This window comes from Triturus cristatus, chromosome 12 (assembly GCF_964204655.1).
Source record: "Triturus cristatus chromosome 12, aTriCri1.1, whole genome shotgun sequence".
Lineage (NCBI taxonomy): Eukaryota > Metazoa > Chordata > Amphibia > Caudata > Salamandridae > Triturus > Triturus cristatus.
The window spans coordinates 40307414-40327482 of NC_140595.1; the positions used below are offsets into that span (position 1 = coordinate 40307414).

Sequence of the window (20069 nt, forward strand, 5' to 3'; positions counted from 1 at the left end):
CTAAAATGGCCTTAATTGACCACGGGGACATCCCACCAGCTCTATTTCCACCTGCGACATGGAAACACTTCCCCCATAGGATCAAAACAAAAACATCCTTCCAACCACACCCCCTACATGGTGTAGAATGCTACTCATGTAGGCAAGCGCTTATGTGCCCCACATAGTGGTAGTAAGCGCTATATAAATGCTGCAATACAATATAATAAAGTACATTATGGCTATCTCACTCCAAACTATCTGCCATTTACAATCGGCCTGATGGCAGGTGTTGGCCTGCATCACTCTGCTCGATACATTCTCCAGCCACTCCGTGACAATCTCTGCAAAATGATAACACGCAATAAAAAAAGAAAAAACTTGCATTTACTCATCTCACACCAGGTACAAAAAAAGGCTGGTGAATGGGGGTTTCAACGGAGGCTGCAGAAATGCAGAGCTCAGGTTTTTCTTTTTCCGTTAAATATTTAATGTGAGAACCGTTGCTGCTTTCCTGCGGCTGGACACATTGCGCTTCCAGCACCTGGGTTTCTTGCGCAGAAGCCAATATCAGCCTATTATTTCCCAGTGGGGAAATACCTCTGGTTATTGCACCTAATGTACTGCCAGCAGATTTCATCAGTTTCCCCCACTCATTTATATTGTGATTCTCATATAATTGTTTACCATGCGATCAGAATAACCTTATTATTACACAGCACCCCATGTAAGAAGAACCCTGCCTCTAAGCGGGGTAAAAACAGATGATTTTTGACCAATATTGCATTTCTCGTTTTGTCAACCTGGGAGTGATGAAAAGCTGAGTGGATCTACCAGGAGTTGAATTTATTATAATCCAGGAAATTAACTGGACAAGTAATCTCTCTAGACATACCTCCCATGATGTGTAATGTGGGAGATGGATGGCTAATTTAGGCAGTCAAACATGAAAACATGTTCAAAGGTTTCTTTTGTGAAGTCTGGTGTTGAGCCGGAGGGGATTCAAGTTGTTCCTTTGTTTCCTGGCAACGTAAAGTCTGCCAGTGCAGCACCCTAGTCCATTCCATCGATATTGAATGCAGCTGCTATCATGGTCCTGTTTCGACTGTGGAAATTGCCTTGTGTTTGGGCCTGCTTCAGGACTCATAGTCTGGTCATGATAAAGGTATGAGAGTTATCTTTGAGCTTGAGCTATACAAACATATCAAACTGGTGTTGAGTTTTCACTAGTTCTTAACTTGTGCACCAAATTTGATCCATAAAACTTAACATATGAAAAATCCAGAATAGCAGACTGCTGATACGCACAAACTGAAGTGGGTGCTCGGCAACATGGGACCCGTACCTCCAGTTTCACATTAGATCCATCGCTGTTCAGAATAATTTACATGGAGACGCTGGCACTCGGGATGGTTTGTTGTGCAAAAGATTTATCCGCAAGAAATTCATGCAACAATAGTTGGGCGCTCATGGCTGATGCTCTAGAATGCCATCATAGAGATGTAAAAAAAGGATGGAAATACTCTGGGCCGTCAAACAGTCCTAATCCCACATTACATTATCAAACTACTCCTAGCATTGTATGTGCTCTCAAACTGCCCTCAGAGGCATTCACTGCCTTACAAATGGTACCTTCATGATGTAGCAAATAACATATGGTATGAAATTGCTTGCTAGAATGTGAATGTTATTTACTTATTTAATATTTATATAAAGGGCTCCAGGACTGTTAGTTACTCATAGGCTATAACATAAAACGTAATTTTTAAATGAAAGCCATTTCAAGGTAATATTTAACCAGAGGGTACAGTAAATCAGTGAAAATAGGAGATTATAACAATAATAGTAAAAGGGATCAGAGGCTAGCTATAACAGCGTCAGTTCTGAGCTGATGGCGGAGATGGTCCTGTTTTCAAAGTCTAGGGATGTCAGGGTAGTAGTAGCAGTACTGGTGAAGGTGCATGCAGGAAGTTAACATATGGTGAACATGGAAAGTCTCCTAGCCAAAAAATAACAAATATATTATGAAAAACTCTAGTATTGATGAGTTAACAATAGCTATACTGCATAATGGACAATAGAGTCCCCTCATTTCCATTCTATTCCTTAAAATTAAAGTCCTCCCACAGATTTTCTTTCTCCACTGGTACTCTCCAATGTTGTGGGTTGCTAATATCAAGGATGCTTATTTTTTATTCCAAATTGCATCTTTTTCTTTCAACGCTCTACACTTCTTGTCTCTTTATCTCAATCTTGTGGGACATATTTAAATAATACTTTCTTCCTTTATTGGTGTTTTTCTATTTCCCCCCTCTTTCCTTCTCTTTGGGTTAAAGTCTGATTATGATAATTAAGTCCTGGTCCCCAAGAGCTGTCGCCCTTCACCTACAACAACCTGCAGAATTAGGCATTACCGCTATTGTTTTTTATGACTAGCAACAACATTGGCAGAGTTTCTAGACACTTAATACGTCGATTTTTTGGGGACATTCGCATCTAACAGAAATTCAGTTGCCATTGCTGCGGTGTTTTATACGTCTCTGTTTTCCAGGAGTTCTTTTGGTGGGCAGGAACTTTTTGGGTACTTTAATATGCAGGTGTTAATTCACCACAATGTCAGGGTTATCGTTAGTGGCTTAACCACTCATAGCCTTCAGTTTACACAAGTATGGCTAACGGAGATGAAGTGATTGGAAACTACACAAAGTAAACGGGATCAAGGAGTAGCATCATCTCGTTTTTGATCAGAAACATTTACTAGGTGCCCACTTTATCTCCTTTCCTCTTCAACATGCGCCTTTATCCCATGGCATCACTTCTCCATCAACAAAGGGTTCGGTTTAGCTATACTTTATCCCATGGCATCACTTCTCCATCAACAAAGGGTTAGGTTTATCTATACTTTATCCCATGGCATCACTTCTCCATCAACAAAGGGTTAGGTTCTATCTATACACAGATGATATGCAGCTCACTTTTGGTTTGCCTCACCCTTCGACGAAATCCTTCATCAAACGCTGCAACCTACCTCTTATCAAAGCACTCTCCACAGTTCGTTGGTGGATGACTGCTAATTTTCTACATCTGAAGATGGAAATTGTATTTGTCTTGAAACTTAAAGTTAACTCTGGAGACAATGTTGTGGCTTGAAAGCATGGGACTTCCGTTTGTTCCTGCAAAAATGGTCCATAATCTTGGACATCTCATTACAATCACAAGTCACCAGAGCTGCTTTTGGCAACTTAGAATCTTAAAAAAAATAATCTTAGCTTGTATTAGGGCAAACCAACATCTCATTGTAGCAAATGCTATAATCCAGTCAAGGTTGGACCATGCAATGCTATCTACCTGGAAACCTCAAGGAATTTACTACATTTGCTACAACCTATTTGGGATAAGGCCTCTTGTCTAATCACTGGGACCAACCTAAGAACTCACAATACCCCGGTGATATGGTTTCTCCATTGGCTTCCTATCTGAACAGTGATTATCTTTAATACTATGTGAACTGTACATATGACAATCTAGACTAAATCTCCAGCTTTCCATGCCAAAAAGTGTTCTTTTCATCTAGCACACTCAGATTTGCCTATCGTCGCCTTTTAGAAATGTCCAGAACGCTCTCTGAAAGCTTTGGAGACGGTGCTTTCTTGGTCGCTGCAGCCAGACAATGGAATAAGCTGCCCCTGGTTCTCCTTGCTAAACAAAATCCGTACCATTCCAGGTGATCACAAAAAACGTGGCTTTTTAACCTGTAAATTATCTCTTTGTTAAGTTTTATTAGGCTTTTACCCTTGATATGTTGATTTTCACCCTTATGAAGCATCGGTGAAAGCTTGCGCTCTAAAAATAAATATAACGTAACTTGAGGTATCCAGGCTGGACACAGTACTCCAGGTAGAATCTCCAGAGCCAAGTACAATTATCCAGATGTGGTCTCCAAAAATGGACACGTCAGTGTAGATGATGGCTTCCCATTTGTGAACCACGCGGTAACACAACAGTATTATTTCTGTTGGTTAATCCCGTTCCACTCTTCTTGCTGTGCCTTTTTCCACATGCCTTTACAAGGTGAAACTATCAAGTGAAAGTCCTCTAGGTTTCTTCTTCTATCTCAAGGTCCAAAAACCCCGTCAACATTCCTGCATGCCTTCCTGCATTCTATGTCATAAATGCAGCCCTTTCAACAGGGTCAGTACTTGAATGTCTGACTGTTGGCCTTGTGCCTTAAACACTATATCGCTCCTTTAACCATCGTTATTGTATTATATAGATCAGCATTAAAAACATATACAGTTGTACAATGGAAAATAAAACCTCATTATAATCTATGAATGAATATTTTTTTAAAAGGAGAAAAAATCATTTTCTTCATTAATTCCATGTGGCTTAAGGCAATTAGGGTTAATGATCCACTTAGTTTTCTGCTGTGGGGAGTGTTCTCAATTTATCACAACCTCTGGGACCTGTTTTGACCCAGTCAACCCCATAAAATTTCCTATGGTTGCTTTGCTGACAATTTCCAAAATGTCTTGCAACAGCCAGTTGTGCATGTCTTATAATAATTGCGCACACATGCTCGCTAGTCCAATCTTAATTTCCTCATCGTGCAGCCAACATATTGCGTTCCTTATGCACGCTGCCATGCTCGCACGATACATTTCAAAGTCAATAAATGTATCCTTACTTTACTATGTAACTTACTATTTTTATGAAGTCCTGGCAGGCTACGGATTTGCCTTAGGAATACAATTTTAAGTAGTTTAGCCTTGGCACATCCTGTTTACTCGTTTATCCTTCATGTTTCTCCGCTGCCACTGTTAACATGGGATTTGTTGGGGGGGGGAATGATTGAGTTATTTTGAAATCTGGTTCCAAAATGTTCAAAACTTTAAACTATTTTTGTTCAGCATTGGCGTTTTATATTATTGATTGATAAAACGATACAAGCCTTCCATATTTCCATTCTCCACACGCTTCTCTCAATCATTAGTCCATGCCCATAAGTCCTTAAAACCTGGTTCTTTTTATCTCAGGATCCTTGATTCTTGGCTGTGCTGCTCTTGCTCATTCATCCGTCTTGCTACAGCGCTTTGGCACCTACGGGTTTTGGTGCACTCTATAAATGTTTTCCTATCCTGTTCACAACCAGCTCACATTTAACCCCTGCTGTAAGGGGTCGTGTATGGATTAGCCAAGAGCAAAAATCTTTCCTCCTAATTCCACTTTCTCTCGACCAGCCATCTTGCTCTAAATTCCTAACAAAAAATAATATTTTTGGTTGGACTTTAGAGACATACAAATGTATTGACAAATCAATGGCACTGCCATGCACAACACCAACATAAATACACCCATGAAACACACAGCTACGTCAAGTAACTAGCATGACATAGTCTCAGCTCGAATCATAAAGCCACAACCTGGGTTTTAATGGATACAGTATAAGAAAGCATGTAGAGGATGTAGCCTTGCAGCTAGAGCGGTCGACCTCGAAGCTGGGGAGCAGGGTTCGAGTCTCGGCAATGACGCTCAACATCCTGCGATTCTGGGCAATCACTAATGACGCTCAACATCCTGCGATTCTGGGCAAATCACTCAATCTCCCCGCGCTTAACAAAAATGAATGAGTCCATCTGTAACTCAACTGGTGCTCATGTAAAAGGGCTCTGATGCCTGATATCCTCTGGTCAAGTTCGCACTATATAAAACTCTGGTGAAAAAAAAGCACTACACATTGGCTGAGAAATGGCTATTTGATTCCACCAATCAAGATAAAAATAGAATCATATACACAAACAACACCACTAAGATCTTCCTAAATAAAACTCATCTTAATTTCACACTAATACACCAAACTCATCTTAGTTTCACACCAATACGCCCAAACCATTTTGAAATGTAACACTCAACCAACTCTGCACTAACCACTTACATCCAAACACCAACAAACAACAGACATGTCAAACGATGGCTCCTCCAGATTGATTGATGGCCTTCCCAAATCCGTACTAAAAGCGCGTGCAGATCGATAATCCTCTAGGATGCCACAGCAATGGTAGTTAGCCCTCTACAAACCCGAGTGACATAACGTCCTCTTTTCCATAGAACTCTATTCCACTTGTTTAGGGTCTTGTGTTTTTTTGCATATTTCCAGTGTAATACAGTATTTTTCACAACAGATCACTCACCAGAGTTTGTAGGGCTGTGTTACACAAAGCAAACAAAAGACACACTAAAGCAAGAGCCCCACCAGAGAGCATGCTACAACAGCAGTGCTCCTCCTGCTGGATGTACACTCAGGGCCGTGCATCCATAAATCAAACTCAAGTTGCAGCAACCCTGAAGGTGCCACCCGGTGGTGGTGCAAACTGACTGCACAAGGTCATAAAAAATATATTTTTTGTATGCAGAGAGGGCACTCCAGGAGGCAAAATTCTATTGTATCGGGTGCATTAAAAAAATGGTACACCATTCCTGCGTATACTTTGTAGGCTGATTTAGGGTTTCCAGTAAGCCTTCCTCTTGACTCCAACGGCCTGGTTAAGTCTTTTCAGTACTGCAGGAAACTGATTGTGGAAGATGGCTGAGGGCCCCTACAAGAGGATGGGGGTTCAGTAACTGATATAGCCCTCTCCTTGGGCACCTCCAGTGCTCTACTCTGGGTAGTAGGTTGCTCCCACGTGGGGCCCCGCGGTCTTCATCGCCTTTCCATTCACTGTCCAGTACATGATATGGCAAAATGCTCAACAATATACAGGTGCACAGGGCAGAGTTTTCAAAGAAAATGTTAAAGTTGTGATAGGTTTTACAGGGTAATCCGATAACCACGGTATGCAATTTCATATGCCCTCCATCCTTTGGTATAATTTGTCTTCCTTCACGTCCACCATCCACACCCTTGTACAAGACGGAAAATATACTATTAACAGTCAGGATGAGAATATGAAGTTATGCAGTCTTACAATCTCAGAAAGTAGACAGAATGAATTAATGCTCAGGTTACGTAGACTTTATAGGCTCGGCTCAGACTGCAGAACTACTGTTAGTTTTATAGATTGCACTGGTATAAGAGAGCCGGAATGGTCCAATAATGTCATTAAAAGCTAACAAGTGCAGCTCACAAAGTGACTGCACAAGTCATTAAATATACACAATACCTTTTGTAAACAATGCAACAAAATCAAAACTGAGTGTCTGAAGGTCAGCATCAGCATCTTCATATTTATATCCAGAGCTTGAAACCCAAGAGGGATATACGAGTGCTTCAAAGAGTCTAAGCAGAGCGAACTTAAGAGAACATTACGGTTCCAACTAACTTCCTACCAGAGAGAAGGTACATTGCTCAGTTAGCATAGCCTCTGGAACACTATAACCCTGCGAGCTGGGACCTCAAGGCACATGTATCTCCCCAGAGTGAAGTATTCTAATGGGGCTATAGCTAATGAATCTTTTACTATGGTATGCAGGTAAGGTCCCAAAAAGAGCTTTGTGCACTAGGGTTAAAAACCTCATTTTTCTCTCAGAAGCTAGTGCAGTCTCCAGGAAGTCGGGGCGGCCATATGAACCTTTCTGTGTGTGACGCTGAATTTCACATTCTGCTCTACAATTTAGCACCTGGGTATTACTTTGACTTACTTTTATTCATGCAAGTCCTTTGATTGTTTTTGGTGTTTCTCTTAAATTTAAACCTCAGATTGCCATTTACACTAGATCCTTTGCGTATTCTGAATTATTTTTTCTGAAAGATTAAATACTTATAGTCTGCCTCCGTTTGCAGGACAGCTGACCACAGTGTTCAAGCTTTAGTTCTCTCGAGGCGTGACTGGTGCAACACCATTGTTTTAGGTCCTCCTCTATTTTTCTTGAAGATATATTATTGGTACTCAGCAATACAAGAACATCAGGCCAAATTTGACGGTTTGCCAATTAACCTACAGATTTATTTTAAATTATGATGCATCCCCATAAAGTAACGTCCCTAATCAACCTACCTGTCTAGCAGGAAATTTACTCATCTCTGTGACGCCAGTAGTTAAATGTAGAGCGATAATTCTCTCACTTCACAGTTTAAAATTCACCTGTGATAAAATCTCCTAGCTGGTGCATTCAATTGTTGAAAATGTGGTTACTACCCTTTTGCTATAGCCTGAAAACAACTTAACTACGTCTACCTTTTGACTGCAGTATATACTAACGTTAATGCTTCGTTTGTCTTTCAAATCAAATCTGTATTCCTTGTTATTGTGTTATTACTTTTCCTTTAATCCTGATATATGTTCACAACCTTTTTATAGCACAGTCTTATTTACAGTACTATGTAACCTATTTCCTGGACAAGGGACTACTTTATACATATGTTAAAAATAATTGTTTATTGTTTTTAATATTTTAATTTGTGGATGTTGAATATTTCTCCCAATACATAGCGTTTTAGGTAATGACACATACAGAGATGCTTATTTAGCATTTTGTTGTTGCATATGAAAAACGTCTACTCAATAAAAACGAATGGGCTTTTGGCTGGTTTCAGAAAGGATCACAGGAGTGTGCGACCCCAAGGGCAATGAACAGAACTCTACGCTACGGCGGGAACTCAAGCAGTTCTTCGGTTGGGTGAAGAAGCACGCCTACGGCTGCTCCAACCTCAGTATCAAGCTGTACGACCAGTGGAGGGTGTGGCTGCAGAAATCCCACAAAACACGGAACCAGGTAGGTAAGGCACTCTTTTAATTCTTTCTTACTTCTTAAAATTAATTTATCCAAAAAATAAGTAAAGTTAGATTTAACTTCTCCAATATTTAAGCTTTGAATTACTTCGTAATGAAAGCACTCCTGTACTGTTGGTTTAATGAGTTGTGCAACATGAAAATTACTTTTTTGTTGCCAATAACGTTGGGCCATTTCGATCTCTATGCACAGAGCTTTACAAAAGAGTTTAGATGCAGATAATACCATACCTTTTGGGTTTACTTGAATTGAGTCAGATAGCAAATTAATAGGACACAGTGATAACTATTGTTGTATGGCTATAGACAACACTATACAGTTTCTTAACATAAGACCTTCCTTTTTTTGGAGAAAAATGTATTATGCCCACTATAATGAAGTAGGAAATACCAAAGACAAAAATATAGAGCCAAAATCATTAACAATAATCATTTAGAAAAAATGTACAGTACAACTGTACTACAGAAGTGCGTTTACACGAGAAAATACCCACTATGTACATTTATACAAGTGAAAGCACGCACTATGCATAGTCCCCCTTGTATAGTCATAAACAGAATAGACAATAGGAATTCAGTAGTTTCCCTAGGCACCTGCGACTGCGCCATCTTCCAGGGATACTCAGGGACTCCTTTGTAAATTGCAAAAAAAAAAAACTAGAGATCAGCTCCAAACATAGAAAGGAACCCATGGGAATTTATGATTTTTTTTATCAGGCTTAGTCTGATAGAAGACGAGAGATAAAAAAAAACCCTGCAGTGCGCCTGGTGTTGTCTAGCCAATATCATGACTGTGAAACCATTGCAAAAAGCACGTCTCATCAGTTCCTTAAAAACAGTTTAATGTGTCTAGATTTTTGACACAACAAACTGGGTCTGTGAACCCTTATTAACAAAACGAAGATGATGCTTTTGCTTGTGTAATAACAAATACATTGATTTCGGCTCCCACTTAATCTCTGCTTTAACATTATTAAAGGGAGAAAGCTATCTGGCTCATTTCCGCCTATACTAACACAGCAGAAAGACAACAAACACCATTTGGCTTCACTTTTTTGGCTCTGGTGCGTACCCATAGTTTGTGTGTTCTGTTTCATTTTACACGAGCATAGAAGATACTGTAAAATGTTGGACATGCACAATTAGTGCTCAGTCGGTCCATTCACTTGGCAGCTCAACGACTTTAAAGTTGTGCTGGCCAAATACATCACCGGCTGGATCACTTTGCGACACTCACGATGCAGCACCTACAATGTGAGCGCACAATTCTTCGTATGGTCTACGTATGAACCTAGCGCGGCCAAAGAGTGGCCACAAGGATTCTCAGAAATTCATCAATATTCATGAGGATGGCCGTCAGAGACTCGTGGCCACCAGATGTGGAGAATAGGAAAGCCGGGGCCAGTGAATGCAGACCTCGCGAGGTGCCGTGTTACACCCCTTGCCTCCCAGCACCCACATCAATGCCGCGCTCCACGGGGACGACCCTCTCCACAATGTTCACCTTGGAAATTGAAAGGACATTTGCAGCTCTGGACATCATTTTGATATTTCGTGCAGGGCGGGCTTTGTGAGTGTGACCAACTGTTGCCATTCCTTCCTCCCAGCACACGTTTTATCGCCTTCCTGTGCTTCCCTTGAACTCCAGACTCGTGTTTAGGGCCGAGGGCTCATAGAACTTCGGATGTACGGCTGTGCGGGCCCTGCACAGCATATGGACTGTTTACCACCGCTCCTGCGGCCGCTTATTTGAAACCTCCCCGCTGTCCTCCGGCCACTGGCAGTCGGGACTCCCGTTGAGGCAGCAGAAGGGAACAGAAAAATAAGTTCTAATAAAAACTATTCTAGGAGACGCTTTCTCCTAATTGCTACCACGTGCAGTCTCCTCCAGCACCACCTGTGGCTTTACAGGAGTGAACAAGCACATTCCTGCGTCTTCCATTCGAAATTTCACATCCTTAAAGTCGATATATAAATGGCATGGTCCAATCATGTAAGAAAGCGAAAACAAAATCATTCGACGCGCGCCATTACTAAAGTAGTAGATGGTGAAATTTCATTTTTTCATTGTACATTTTCACTTATATTTTACTGGATTTTAAAACAGAACAGTGTATAACAAAATAACAATCCATTAAATCGGTTAAAAAGAAACAAACAAGAGAACACAAAATAACAGCCACCTACATTTTGTTGAAATAATTTAGGAACAGGAAAGATTCAGCAAAAAATGGCACTAAAAATAAAACGTTTAGCTGACGTTTCCACGGCAATAGTGGAGCGCAACTCTTCAAACAGCCAATACAAATGTCAAATGCACACTTCCATTCCCTCAAGGTGATTTATTTCGCCAATCCACTGGGATTATTAATCCACAATGATATTTTAATGATATACTCTAATTGCAAATACACACTTCTTCCCCCATTTCTCCTTCTGTGCATGCCCCATTGTGCGATCAGATTTCTCCCAAGATCCTTCAGTTTTCCATTCCCCCTTTCTGGCTTCCCAAGCATTTTCCCTCATAAAACCGAAGAAACCAGATGTGATCTTGCCTACAGGTGTCTGAGCTGCCAGAAGCAGTTGCTCATTTCCTGTCCACTGAATTTGTTAGTCTCTCTGTCACTTCCCATGCAGGCAGTCTCTAAGGACCACTGGTGAAAGTGGCAAGTGGCTGTGTAGTTTTGGCTAAGAGATAGAGGAAATTGTAGTCACGAGTGACCTCCAGATTTTGCTTTTTGGAAGGACTGGCCTTCACGGAAATAGGTAGCATGCTCCAAAGTTGGATACCTCCGAAAGGTCAGCTGGGCTGTAACAAACAAGACTAAACATTTGGCTACTTTTCCCACATGGAGTAATTTTACTCATTCTTCATTCAAGACACTTCTCTTTCGAATTTCATTTACACCCCGCCCCCTCCTTCTGCAATCAAGCTTCATAAAATCACCACAAACGTACTTTTTATTTGAAATTGGCACATCCTCACCAAATTTCTATGTGCTCTCTTCCAGTTTCCATCCCTTATAGAAATGTACTCCTGCCTTTCACAATGAGTACATCTATGTGCAGTGCAAACCTGCTTGCCAAAAGTTTGTAAAAACCCACCAACTTGCAAGTTTGTGGTTATTCAACTTATTGAACAAGTTACTTACCTTTGGTAACTCTTTATCTGGTAGAGGCTATCTAGCCACAGATTCATTACCGTAGAATTGTGCCAAGGCGTTAGATTGGATCCCAAATTATTTTTGTGAGCAGCACCACTGTGAGCAGTACTTGGCGTCATTCAGCCACCCCAGCATGCTGACATCAGTTTCTTTTTGTGACTTTCCACGCCAGTAGGATGGACCCATGATAAACACTTACCACTGATATGGAAGACTAGCGCTCTGAAGGGGAACAGCCTTGACCCTAGAAATCTGTTTACAAAACAGGAAGGATGGGTGGGTCGGTCGGTAAGGAATCTGCAGCTAGGTAGAGTGTCTACCAGATAAAGCATTACCGAAAGGAAGTAATTGTTCATCAGATAGAGACTTCTAGCCGCGGATTCCTAGCCCTAGAATAGATACCCAAGCAATACCTCCCCGGAGGTGGGTCTGCGGGGCAAAGTCACACTAGAAACTCCTGCAGGATCAAACAGGCAATGTGCCATCCAAACAGACCTGACTGTGCAGACAGTAGTGGCTCCGGCATACCCCATGAAGAGTTGGTCATCCACCCGTAAATCTTTTGTGCAGTCATGGTAGAATGACAAAGCTCTTTTTGGGTCCAGTCAATGAAGTTGCTTCTGTTCGTTAGAGGGATGTGGAGGACCATAAAAGGTAGGCAGGGTGATGGGCTGACCTGCGTGAAAGGGAGTGACAACTTTCAGCAGAAAGGAATTTCTAATGCGAAGAACCGGCTTGTCTGGAAAGATGGTTGGGTATGTAGACTTGGATGACGAAGCATGAAGGTCACTGACCCTCTTGGCACATGTTATTGCCAATAGGAAGGCTAGCTTGATGGTAAGGATCCTGAGAGGACAGTTATGTAGCGGGCAAAGGGAGCACACATCAGAAATGTTAGCACAAGACTGAGGTCCCACTGAGGCATGATAAAGGGTGAAGGTGGAAACCTGTTGGAGACCTTTCAAAAACCTATTCACAATAAGGGATTTGAACAGGGATGGCTGGTCAGGCAAATGCAGAAAGGCTGAGATGGCAGAAAGCTTGCCCTTTAAGGTGCCCAACATAGAGCCCTGCTGGGCAAGAGAATAAAGAGAAGTAACTGAGAAAGGGGATCAACCTGTTTTTCTACACACCATGCAACACGCTTTGTGAGAAGTTGGCCTGGTATATGCTGACCACTAATTAAAGTGGGGTGGCATGGTGTAAACAGGGGTGGCATGGTGAGCAAAATAATGATGGATTTAACCCAGATCTCTTGACTGGGGGTGAATGTTTTGATTTGTTCTGCATTCCATCCATCAATTGTGTGTCTTTTGTTTTCTTGCCCTAAGTACGCCAGGTATGCCCAGACGAGGGTCCGGGACTCACTGTGCCACTGGAATCAAGCTATCCTAGCTGAAGAGGGGTGAAACCCCGAAACCGGTCCTAGGATGCTTGTTTCCGGTCCAGGGAGGACCTGGCTTGGCAGTTTGGGCTGGACTGTTCCCATGAGGCACAGGGTCAAGACTGATTTGCATATGGCCAGGTCTAAACTGGGGTGGCATGGTGAGCAAAAGAATGATGGATTTAACCCAGATCTCTTGACTAGGGGGGTGACTGTTTTGATTTGTTCTGCATTCCGTCCATCAATTGTGTGTCTTTTGCTTTCTTGCCCCAAGTGCGCCAGGTATGCCCAGACGTGGGTCCTGGGCTCACTGTGCTACTGGAATCAAGCTATCCTGGCTGAAGAGGGGTGAAACCCCGAAACCGGTCCTAGGATGCTTGTTTCCGGTCCAGTGTGGACCTGGCTTGGCAGTTCGGGCTGGACTGTTCCCATGAGGCACAGGGTCAAGACTGATTTGCATATGGCAAGGTCTAAACTGGGGTGGCATGGTGAGCAAAAGAATGATGGATTTAGCCCAGATCTCTTGACTGGGGGTGAATGTTTTGATTTGTTCTGCATTCCGTCAATCAATTGTGTGTCTTTTGCTTTCTTGACCACTAATTAAAGTGGGCACCTTGTACCAGTCCAAATAACCATTATTGATGATTAGGTTAAACACAACCTTTATTGAAAGATATCCTAGTGGTAGCTATGGAGAGCAGCCTTCAGGCTAAGTCTCGAAGGAATGCAAAGCAGCTTGTTTTACCAGATCAGAACCTCCTGAATCACCAAATGTAAGGAGAACCACACAATGGATATATATAATATATGTATTTATTACTAAACACTCTCTACTAACCACTTTATGAGATTAGAGCACAAAAAACACAATATTATATCACTAGAACGACAGTAAATAGCACAATACACAGCGGGCTCCAGGGGGAGACCAAACCATATCCTAAGAAAGCGGTATAACAACCACGACTTGATTAGACACAGTGCCTAGAGCATGTAGAATCGCTGGGACCCCAAGGAACCACCCAAAGTAGTGACACAGGGGACCCACGGAGGACGGGTGCAGTGTGTGAACACAGGCGCGACCTCCGTACAATCCTATGAGAAAGTCGCGGTTGGAATTTTAAAGATTAAGGACACTTCGGAGAGGACTTTAAGCAAACCCTGTCAAACATAGAAGGTTCTAAGGCCAGCACCCTTGAGAGTACCGAGATACCCGTGTTACCTATCCCAGAGGAGCCGGGTGCATGGGGGTCAATTGATGTCGGGAACCTTCGTCGTTTTCAATGGCATGATGCGGAAAAGTGCTGTTGCTGGGAAGATGAAAAGTGTCCGGTGGGATCCAAGCCTGGATCCGAGGTGAAAAGAACCTGAAAGCAGAGGGGACAGAGTCTGGGTCACTTCACAGTGACCAGGGGCACGATAGACGAATGCCCACCAATGTCGGGTGTTTCAGGTGAGAAGAGGAGAAGCTTGACTCTGCAGCCACGGGGACCAGGGGATACCGATGACCAAAGTCCGGAGGTGAACTGTCCCACGAAGGATGTCGAGTGCTGGGGGTCAGGGTCCGGATAGAACACCAACAAGCCTTGGCAACTGCAACCCACGCGGGCAGAGGAAAAAAGCTTCGGTGAGGACCAGCAAGGTTCTGGGGACTCTCCAAGCTATGGAGAGTCAGGGCACGTCTGGGGAAACCAGAAAAGCCCATGGAAAGTCAAAGTTACCTTCTTAGGGACCCACAGGCCAACGGACCAGGGATCGCAAAGGGACCTCGAGCTGATTCATGAAATACCAGGACACAGAACACTCGTGGAGTGTAGGCCAGAAATCTTCGGTGGAAATACTGCTCGGGGTCAGGACTACAAGTAGCCCAAATCACAGCCTCAGGGATCACCGAAAAGCATATGCTGCTGCAAGAGTACACGATGCAGAGGGGTTCAGGTTGCACAGTCCCCACAAGGGATACTGGTCTCAGAATTGCTGAGAGAGCAGATCGACCTCAGAGACCTCGAGAACCCACCTCCTGTGTTGCAGAAATCTTCAGAGTCCTCAGGAGCTCGGGAGATGCAAAATGGTCAGATGCGTTTAGGTGCCTGCCTTGCAGGGGAGTAACTCCTTTACTCCAAGGGAGATTCTTCAGTCATCCAGCGTCGTGCAGATCGTCAAAGTACTTGGTTACTGTAGCAGAGTTTAGTCCAGGTAAAATCTAAAGTCCTGTAGTCAGGGATTCCTACTTTATTCCCAAGGAAGGGGTGGGACAAACTCTGGGGACTCACCTAGGGGAGGGTCAGGACAGAAGGGTGGCTACACCCATGTCCTTTGTCCAGTTTCGCGCCAGAGCAGGAGCAAATGGCTCCTGGAACCAGTTTGAGCTCGACTATGCACAGGGACACCAAATGTGCCCATATTGCAGACTTCAAAGCACTCTCAGAGTGCACCCACCCAGCCCCAATACACTAAAGCCTGCCTGGGAGGTGGTCACACCTCCCTGTGACAGGAAACCTATTGTCAGGCCTTCCCCTGCTCGAGCTTGGCTCAGCAGCAGGAGGGCAGACTCGTGTCTGTGGCTGGCAGCATCCATTTTGTGATGCCCAGGCAGAGAAAGCTGGTACCGGGTAGCCCGGTGTGTCACATATGTCCCTCTAGAAGGGTGGACTCATACCTCCCCCACCAGTTACTCGCGGGGAAGTATGATTCCAAAACAACCCCGGAAAATAGGTTCCGAAGGCTGCAGAGGGGCTCTGCTCATGCAGGTGCACCCTCTCACATACAACCCAGCACCCTGCCTTCAGGATTGATAAGGCCTGCCATAGGGGTGACTGATAGGTTTATATGTGCAGTGATATAGAATAGATATAGGGAACGTATATCTAAGTAAGGGATGCATGCACCACCCTACACAGGTTGCAGAAGCAGACCTGTGGTGTCAGTTTGAGTGGTCTCTCAGGGGTGGCATAATACATGCTGCAGCCCCTGGGAGGCCTCTGGGGTATCTATGACCTGGGTACATAGTATACCATATACTAGGGACTGATAAGAGTAGCCCAGAATCCAATCTGGAGTGTACCTAAAGTACATGCAATCAATGTAAGGAGAAAGCAGATAAACTGGGGTCCTGATTAGCAGGATCCCAGTCAGACTAGTCGAAAACCAGCAAAACACCAGGAAAAAAGTGGGGGTAACCATACAGTCAGATTCCACCTTCCTACATACTTGCCCCAACAGAAGGTGTATGCCGTATTGGTGGAGAATGCCTGGCTGCAAAGAAGACATTACAGACTGCAAGTGGAATGTTGAAAGCTGTCAACTGTCACCACTCAATCTCCACACATGAAGACAGAGCGTTGACTGGTTCAGGTGCAAGACCCTCCCCTGCTGCGACCTCAGATCTTCCCATAGAGGCAGCCTGATCGGAGGACTGATAGCCATGCCCAACAGCTTGGGATACCAAACTCTTCGAACCCAGTCTGGAGCCACAAGGATGATTTGGGCCAGATTGTTCCTGATCTTCTTGAGAACTCTGGGCAGGTCTGGTATGTGCGGAAAGGCGTGTAAGAGGCCTGAGCTCCACTCAAAATGAAAAGCGTCTCAAAGTGAGAACCACCTTTGAAACTCCAGTGCGCAGAAGTGCTGACATTGCACATTCTCTGAGGTGGCTAACAGATCGAACCAAATATCTCCCCACTGTTCTGCCAAAAGAGCCCCTTGCACCATCTCCGGATGAAGACGCCATTCGTGATCCGCTAGGCATCTTCAGCTGAGTTCGTCTATCCTGGTTTTCAGAGTGCCTGCCAGGTGTTGAACCACCAGGGATATGCCCTGACGTTCCAGCCATGTCCAGAGGCGCAGTGCCTTTTGACATAGGGTCCAGGACCCCATCCTGCCTTGTTTGTTGCAATACCACATGGTGGTGGTGGTGTCCGGGAACACCTAAGCTAGTCTTCACTTGATGGAGGGTAGAAAGGCTTTTTAATGCCAGTTGGATCGCCTGTAGCTCCAGTAGGTTCTGATCTCCACTTCTCCCAGATGGCCGCCCCACTCCAGGAGTGGCCCATCTGCCACCACTGTCAGACCTGTTGGGGAAGGGAGAGGGATCTGCCGCTGACCCAATCGCGGTTTGTTAACCACCACTGCAGATCTTTTGCAGTTCTTTTCAAGATCTGGACCACGTTTGAGAGATTTTCCTGATGCTACGCCCACTGGAACTTCAGGTCCCACTGCAGAGCTCGCATATGCCAGCGGGCATTTGTCACCAGCACGATGGAAGAGGACAAGAGGCCCAGCAGCCTCCGAGTCAGTCTCACCAAAACCCAGAACAGAGGCTGAAACATCAGAATCATAACCTGAATCTCATGGACTCACCGATCGGGAGGATAAGCCCGGAACTGCACTGTGTCCAGAACAGCTCCAATGATAGGTAGTCAAGTGTGAGTTTAGTAAGTTGATAGTGAACCTCAGCGAGTGTAGGAGGTCCGCTGCAGGCTGGAGGTGGTAGAGGACTGCCTTAGAAGAGCCGGCCTTCAACAGCCAGTCGCCAAGATAGGGGGAGACTGGCACACCTTTTCTCCGCAGGTGAGCTGCAACCAACATCTCCTTAATGAACACCCGAGGGGTGCTGGTAAGGCCGAAGGGGAGCACGTCAAACTGAAACCTAAAAAGCCAGTTATCAGCCAGGAGTGGCGCCACAAGGCTTCTGACCAAGAAACTGCTCTGCCCAGAAAGTCGGCTGTATCCAGCCCACATCTGATTGTGAACTTAGCTGCTTCTCTACCATCTGCCATAGCTTGGGAGAATATGGCCCGGGCATCCTCTAGGACCAAGTAGCACCTACACAACCAAAAACCATAGTTTATGGAAGTAACGGCCCAAGAGGCACGTGGCGTTCATGGCCGCACTGCAAGGCTAGAGGAAGAAAACATTTTCTTGCCTAAGGTGTCCAGCCTTTTGGATTCCCTATCCAGTGAGGTGGTAGGGAATGCACCAGGGTTTACATGGGAGGTGGAGGCTTAGACCACCAAGCTCTCAGGGGTAGGGTGTTGCATGAGGAAAATGGGGTCTCCTGGGACGGGGCAATAGCGGCGGGCAATTGTCCTGGTCACAGGAGTCCTTATGCAGGGCTTGGACCAGGTCCCAAACAAGATTTCAATAAAAGAGAGAAGTGGTTCTGAGGGGGTCCCTCCCGGCTAAAGAACATCTGTCAAGACGTTAGTCTTGACTGCCACTGCAATTATGTTGGACCTGCCCCTGGGGGTGAGGGGTAGGGGTTGGTGGTGGTAGAAAACACTGCTGCTGCACTTTTGTTGCATGGGGCCGATTCAAAACCAGCCCCCAGTAACAAAAACAGGCCCCACTGGTCCAAAACCGGCCCCCACTCTACTGGCCCACCGGGAAAATGCCCAATGCCCGCTACGGACAATCCGGCTACGGTCCAGGACCTCGGCCGCCCTTCTCTTCACCATAGCAAAAGAAGCTCCCTCCTCCGTAGACATGGTAGAATGAGAGATCATGTCAGTATCTGCAGAGGTGTCCAGTCCACTGGCATGCGCCAAATCCTCACACCAGTCCATTTTGGGGTCTAGGGGCTGGTATTCCTCAGGGTCCAGTGGCCCCTTCCAATCCTCCCCAAGTCCTAGCCCATAGGAATAGGGCTCGGGCTTCGATCTGTAAGGCAAGGCTCCAGTCGGCGTCGGACTGTGTGGGTTGTCACCGGCGCCGCTATCGGAGATGATCGAGGTGGCACGACAATGCTGGTTCGGATTCATCTGTGGATCCAAGGGGCCCGTCTGGCGCCAGGGGCAGATCTGTTGGGGGGGCGGGGTCGTGTTACAAGCACTAGCAGAATTGGGCACCCAAATATGAGGGGCATGGCCTCATAAAATTGGCAAAGTTGGGTGGGGTCGCTCCAGGTCCTGAAAGGTGAGGAAGGTGTGGAGCCGGCCCAGGCACAACCGCTGAGCCAGGCCTAGAATAACTACGCTCCCTCGACTCGTCAGAAGACTTTGGCGGATGTGGTGAAGTTGAAGACATCTTTGACTTCTTACTCTTTTCTTTTTGTGTGACTTACCCAAAAGCCCGGATGACTTTGAGGAAGATCGACGACCTCGGGATCAATCTCTGGATCGGAATTGTGAACTTCGCAGTGTTGCATGTCCAGGAGCTTGAGGGACTTCTCCCTCAAGGCCTTGGGGTGCATGGCGCAGTGGTCGATGTAGGTCTTCACCATGGTGGTTGCAATCAAATCGCCAGCAGTAAATAAAATGCAGGTCCATGACCAACATTAGTCGGTGACAGGTACCACAGGGCTGCAAGCCAGCTTTTTTAGTGGACATCCTTGCCACGCCAGGAGAAGGAGGTCAAAAAACTTAGATAAAAAGTTCAAAAAAAGGTCAGTCAAAAAATGACTGAGGGTAGCTCTTTTCAGAACTCCACTCACTGGCAAGGAAAGAAAAGAAATGACGTCAGCATGCTGGAGTGGCACCTATATAAGCATCGTGCATGTCCCTTTCAGTGCAGATGATGCCACGTGGAGCCTAACGATGCCACCTATCTGCGTGCAGGGGTACTGCTCACAAAAAAATGACCGGATCCAGTCTGACACCTGGGGATAACTCTAAGGTAAGGTAATCTGCAGTAATAAGTCCCTAACATATACAAAGGAATCTCCACTGTAGAAAACCCACCATGAAAAGAAAAGGTACTCACTCCTCGACAGGGTAATATTACATGTGAGGAAGGTGGTAGCGGGCCTTCACTAAATCTCAGAGGGTATATTATATGACAGAAATATTGCATCAACTAACACTACATCATGAAGGT

The 20069-nt window shown here is 44.8% G+C and overlaps 1 protein-coding gene across 4 annotated transcripts in view; it reads left to right on the forward strand.

Moving 5' to 3' along the window:
• The window catches only part of CRLF1 (cytokine receptor like factor 1), a 136616-nt gene that overhangs the window by 112498 nt on the left and 4049 nt on the right, over positions 1–20069 (forward strand). For 2 of the 4 annotated variants that reach the window (XM_085639394.1, XM_085639392.1), the window contains one exon: positions 8513–8691. In XM_085639394.1, coding sequence (XP_085495520.1) covers positions 8513–8691 — 179 coding nt within the window. Of the gene's footprint in view, positions 1–8512; positions 8696–20069 lie in introns of all 4 variants that reach the window. The other 2 variants (XM_085639393.1, XM_085639395.1) reach the window with 1 other exon arrangement.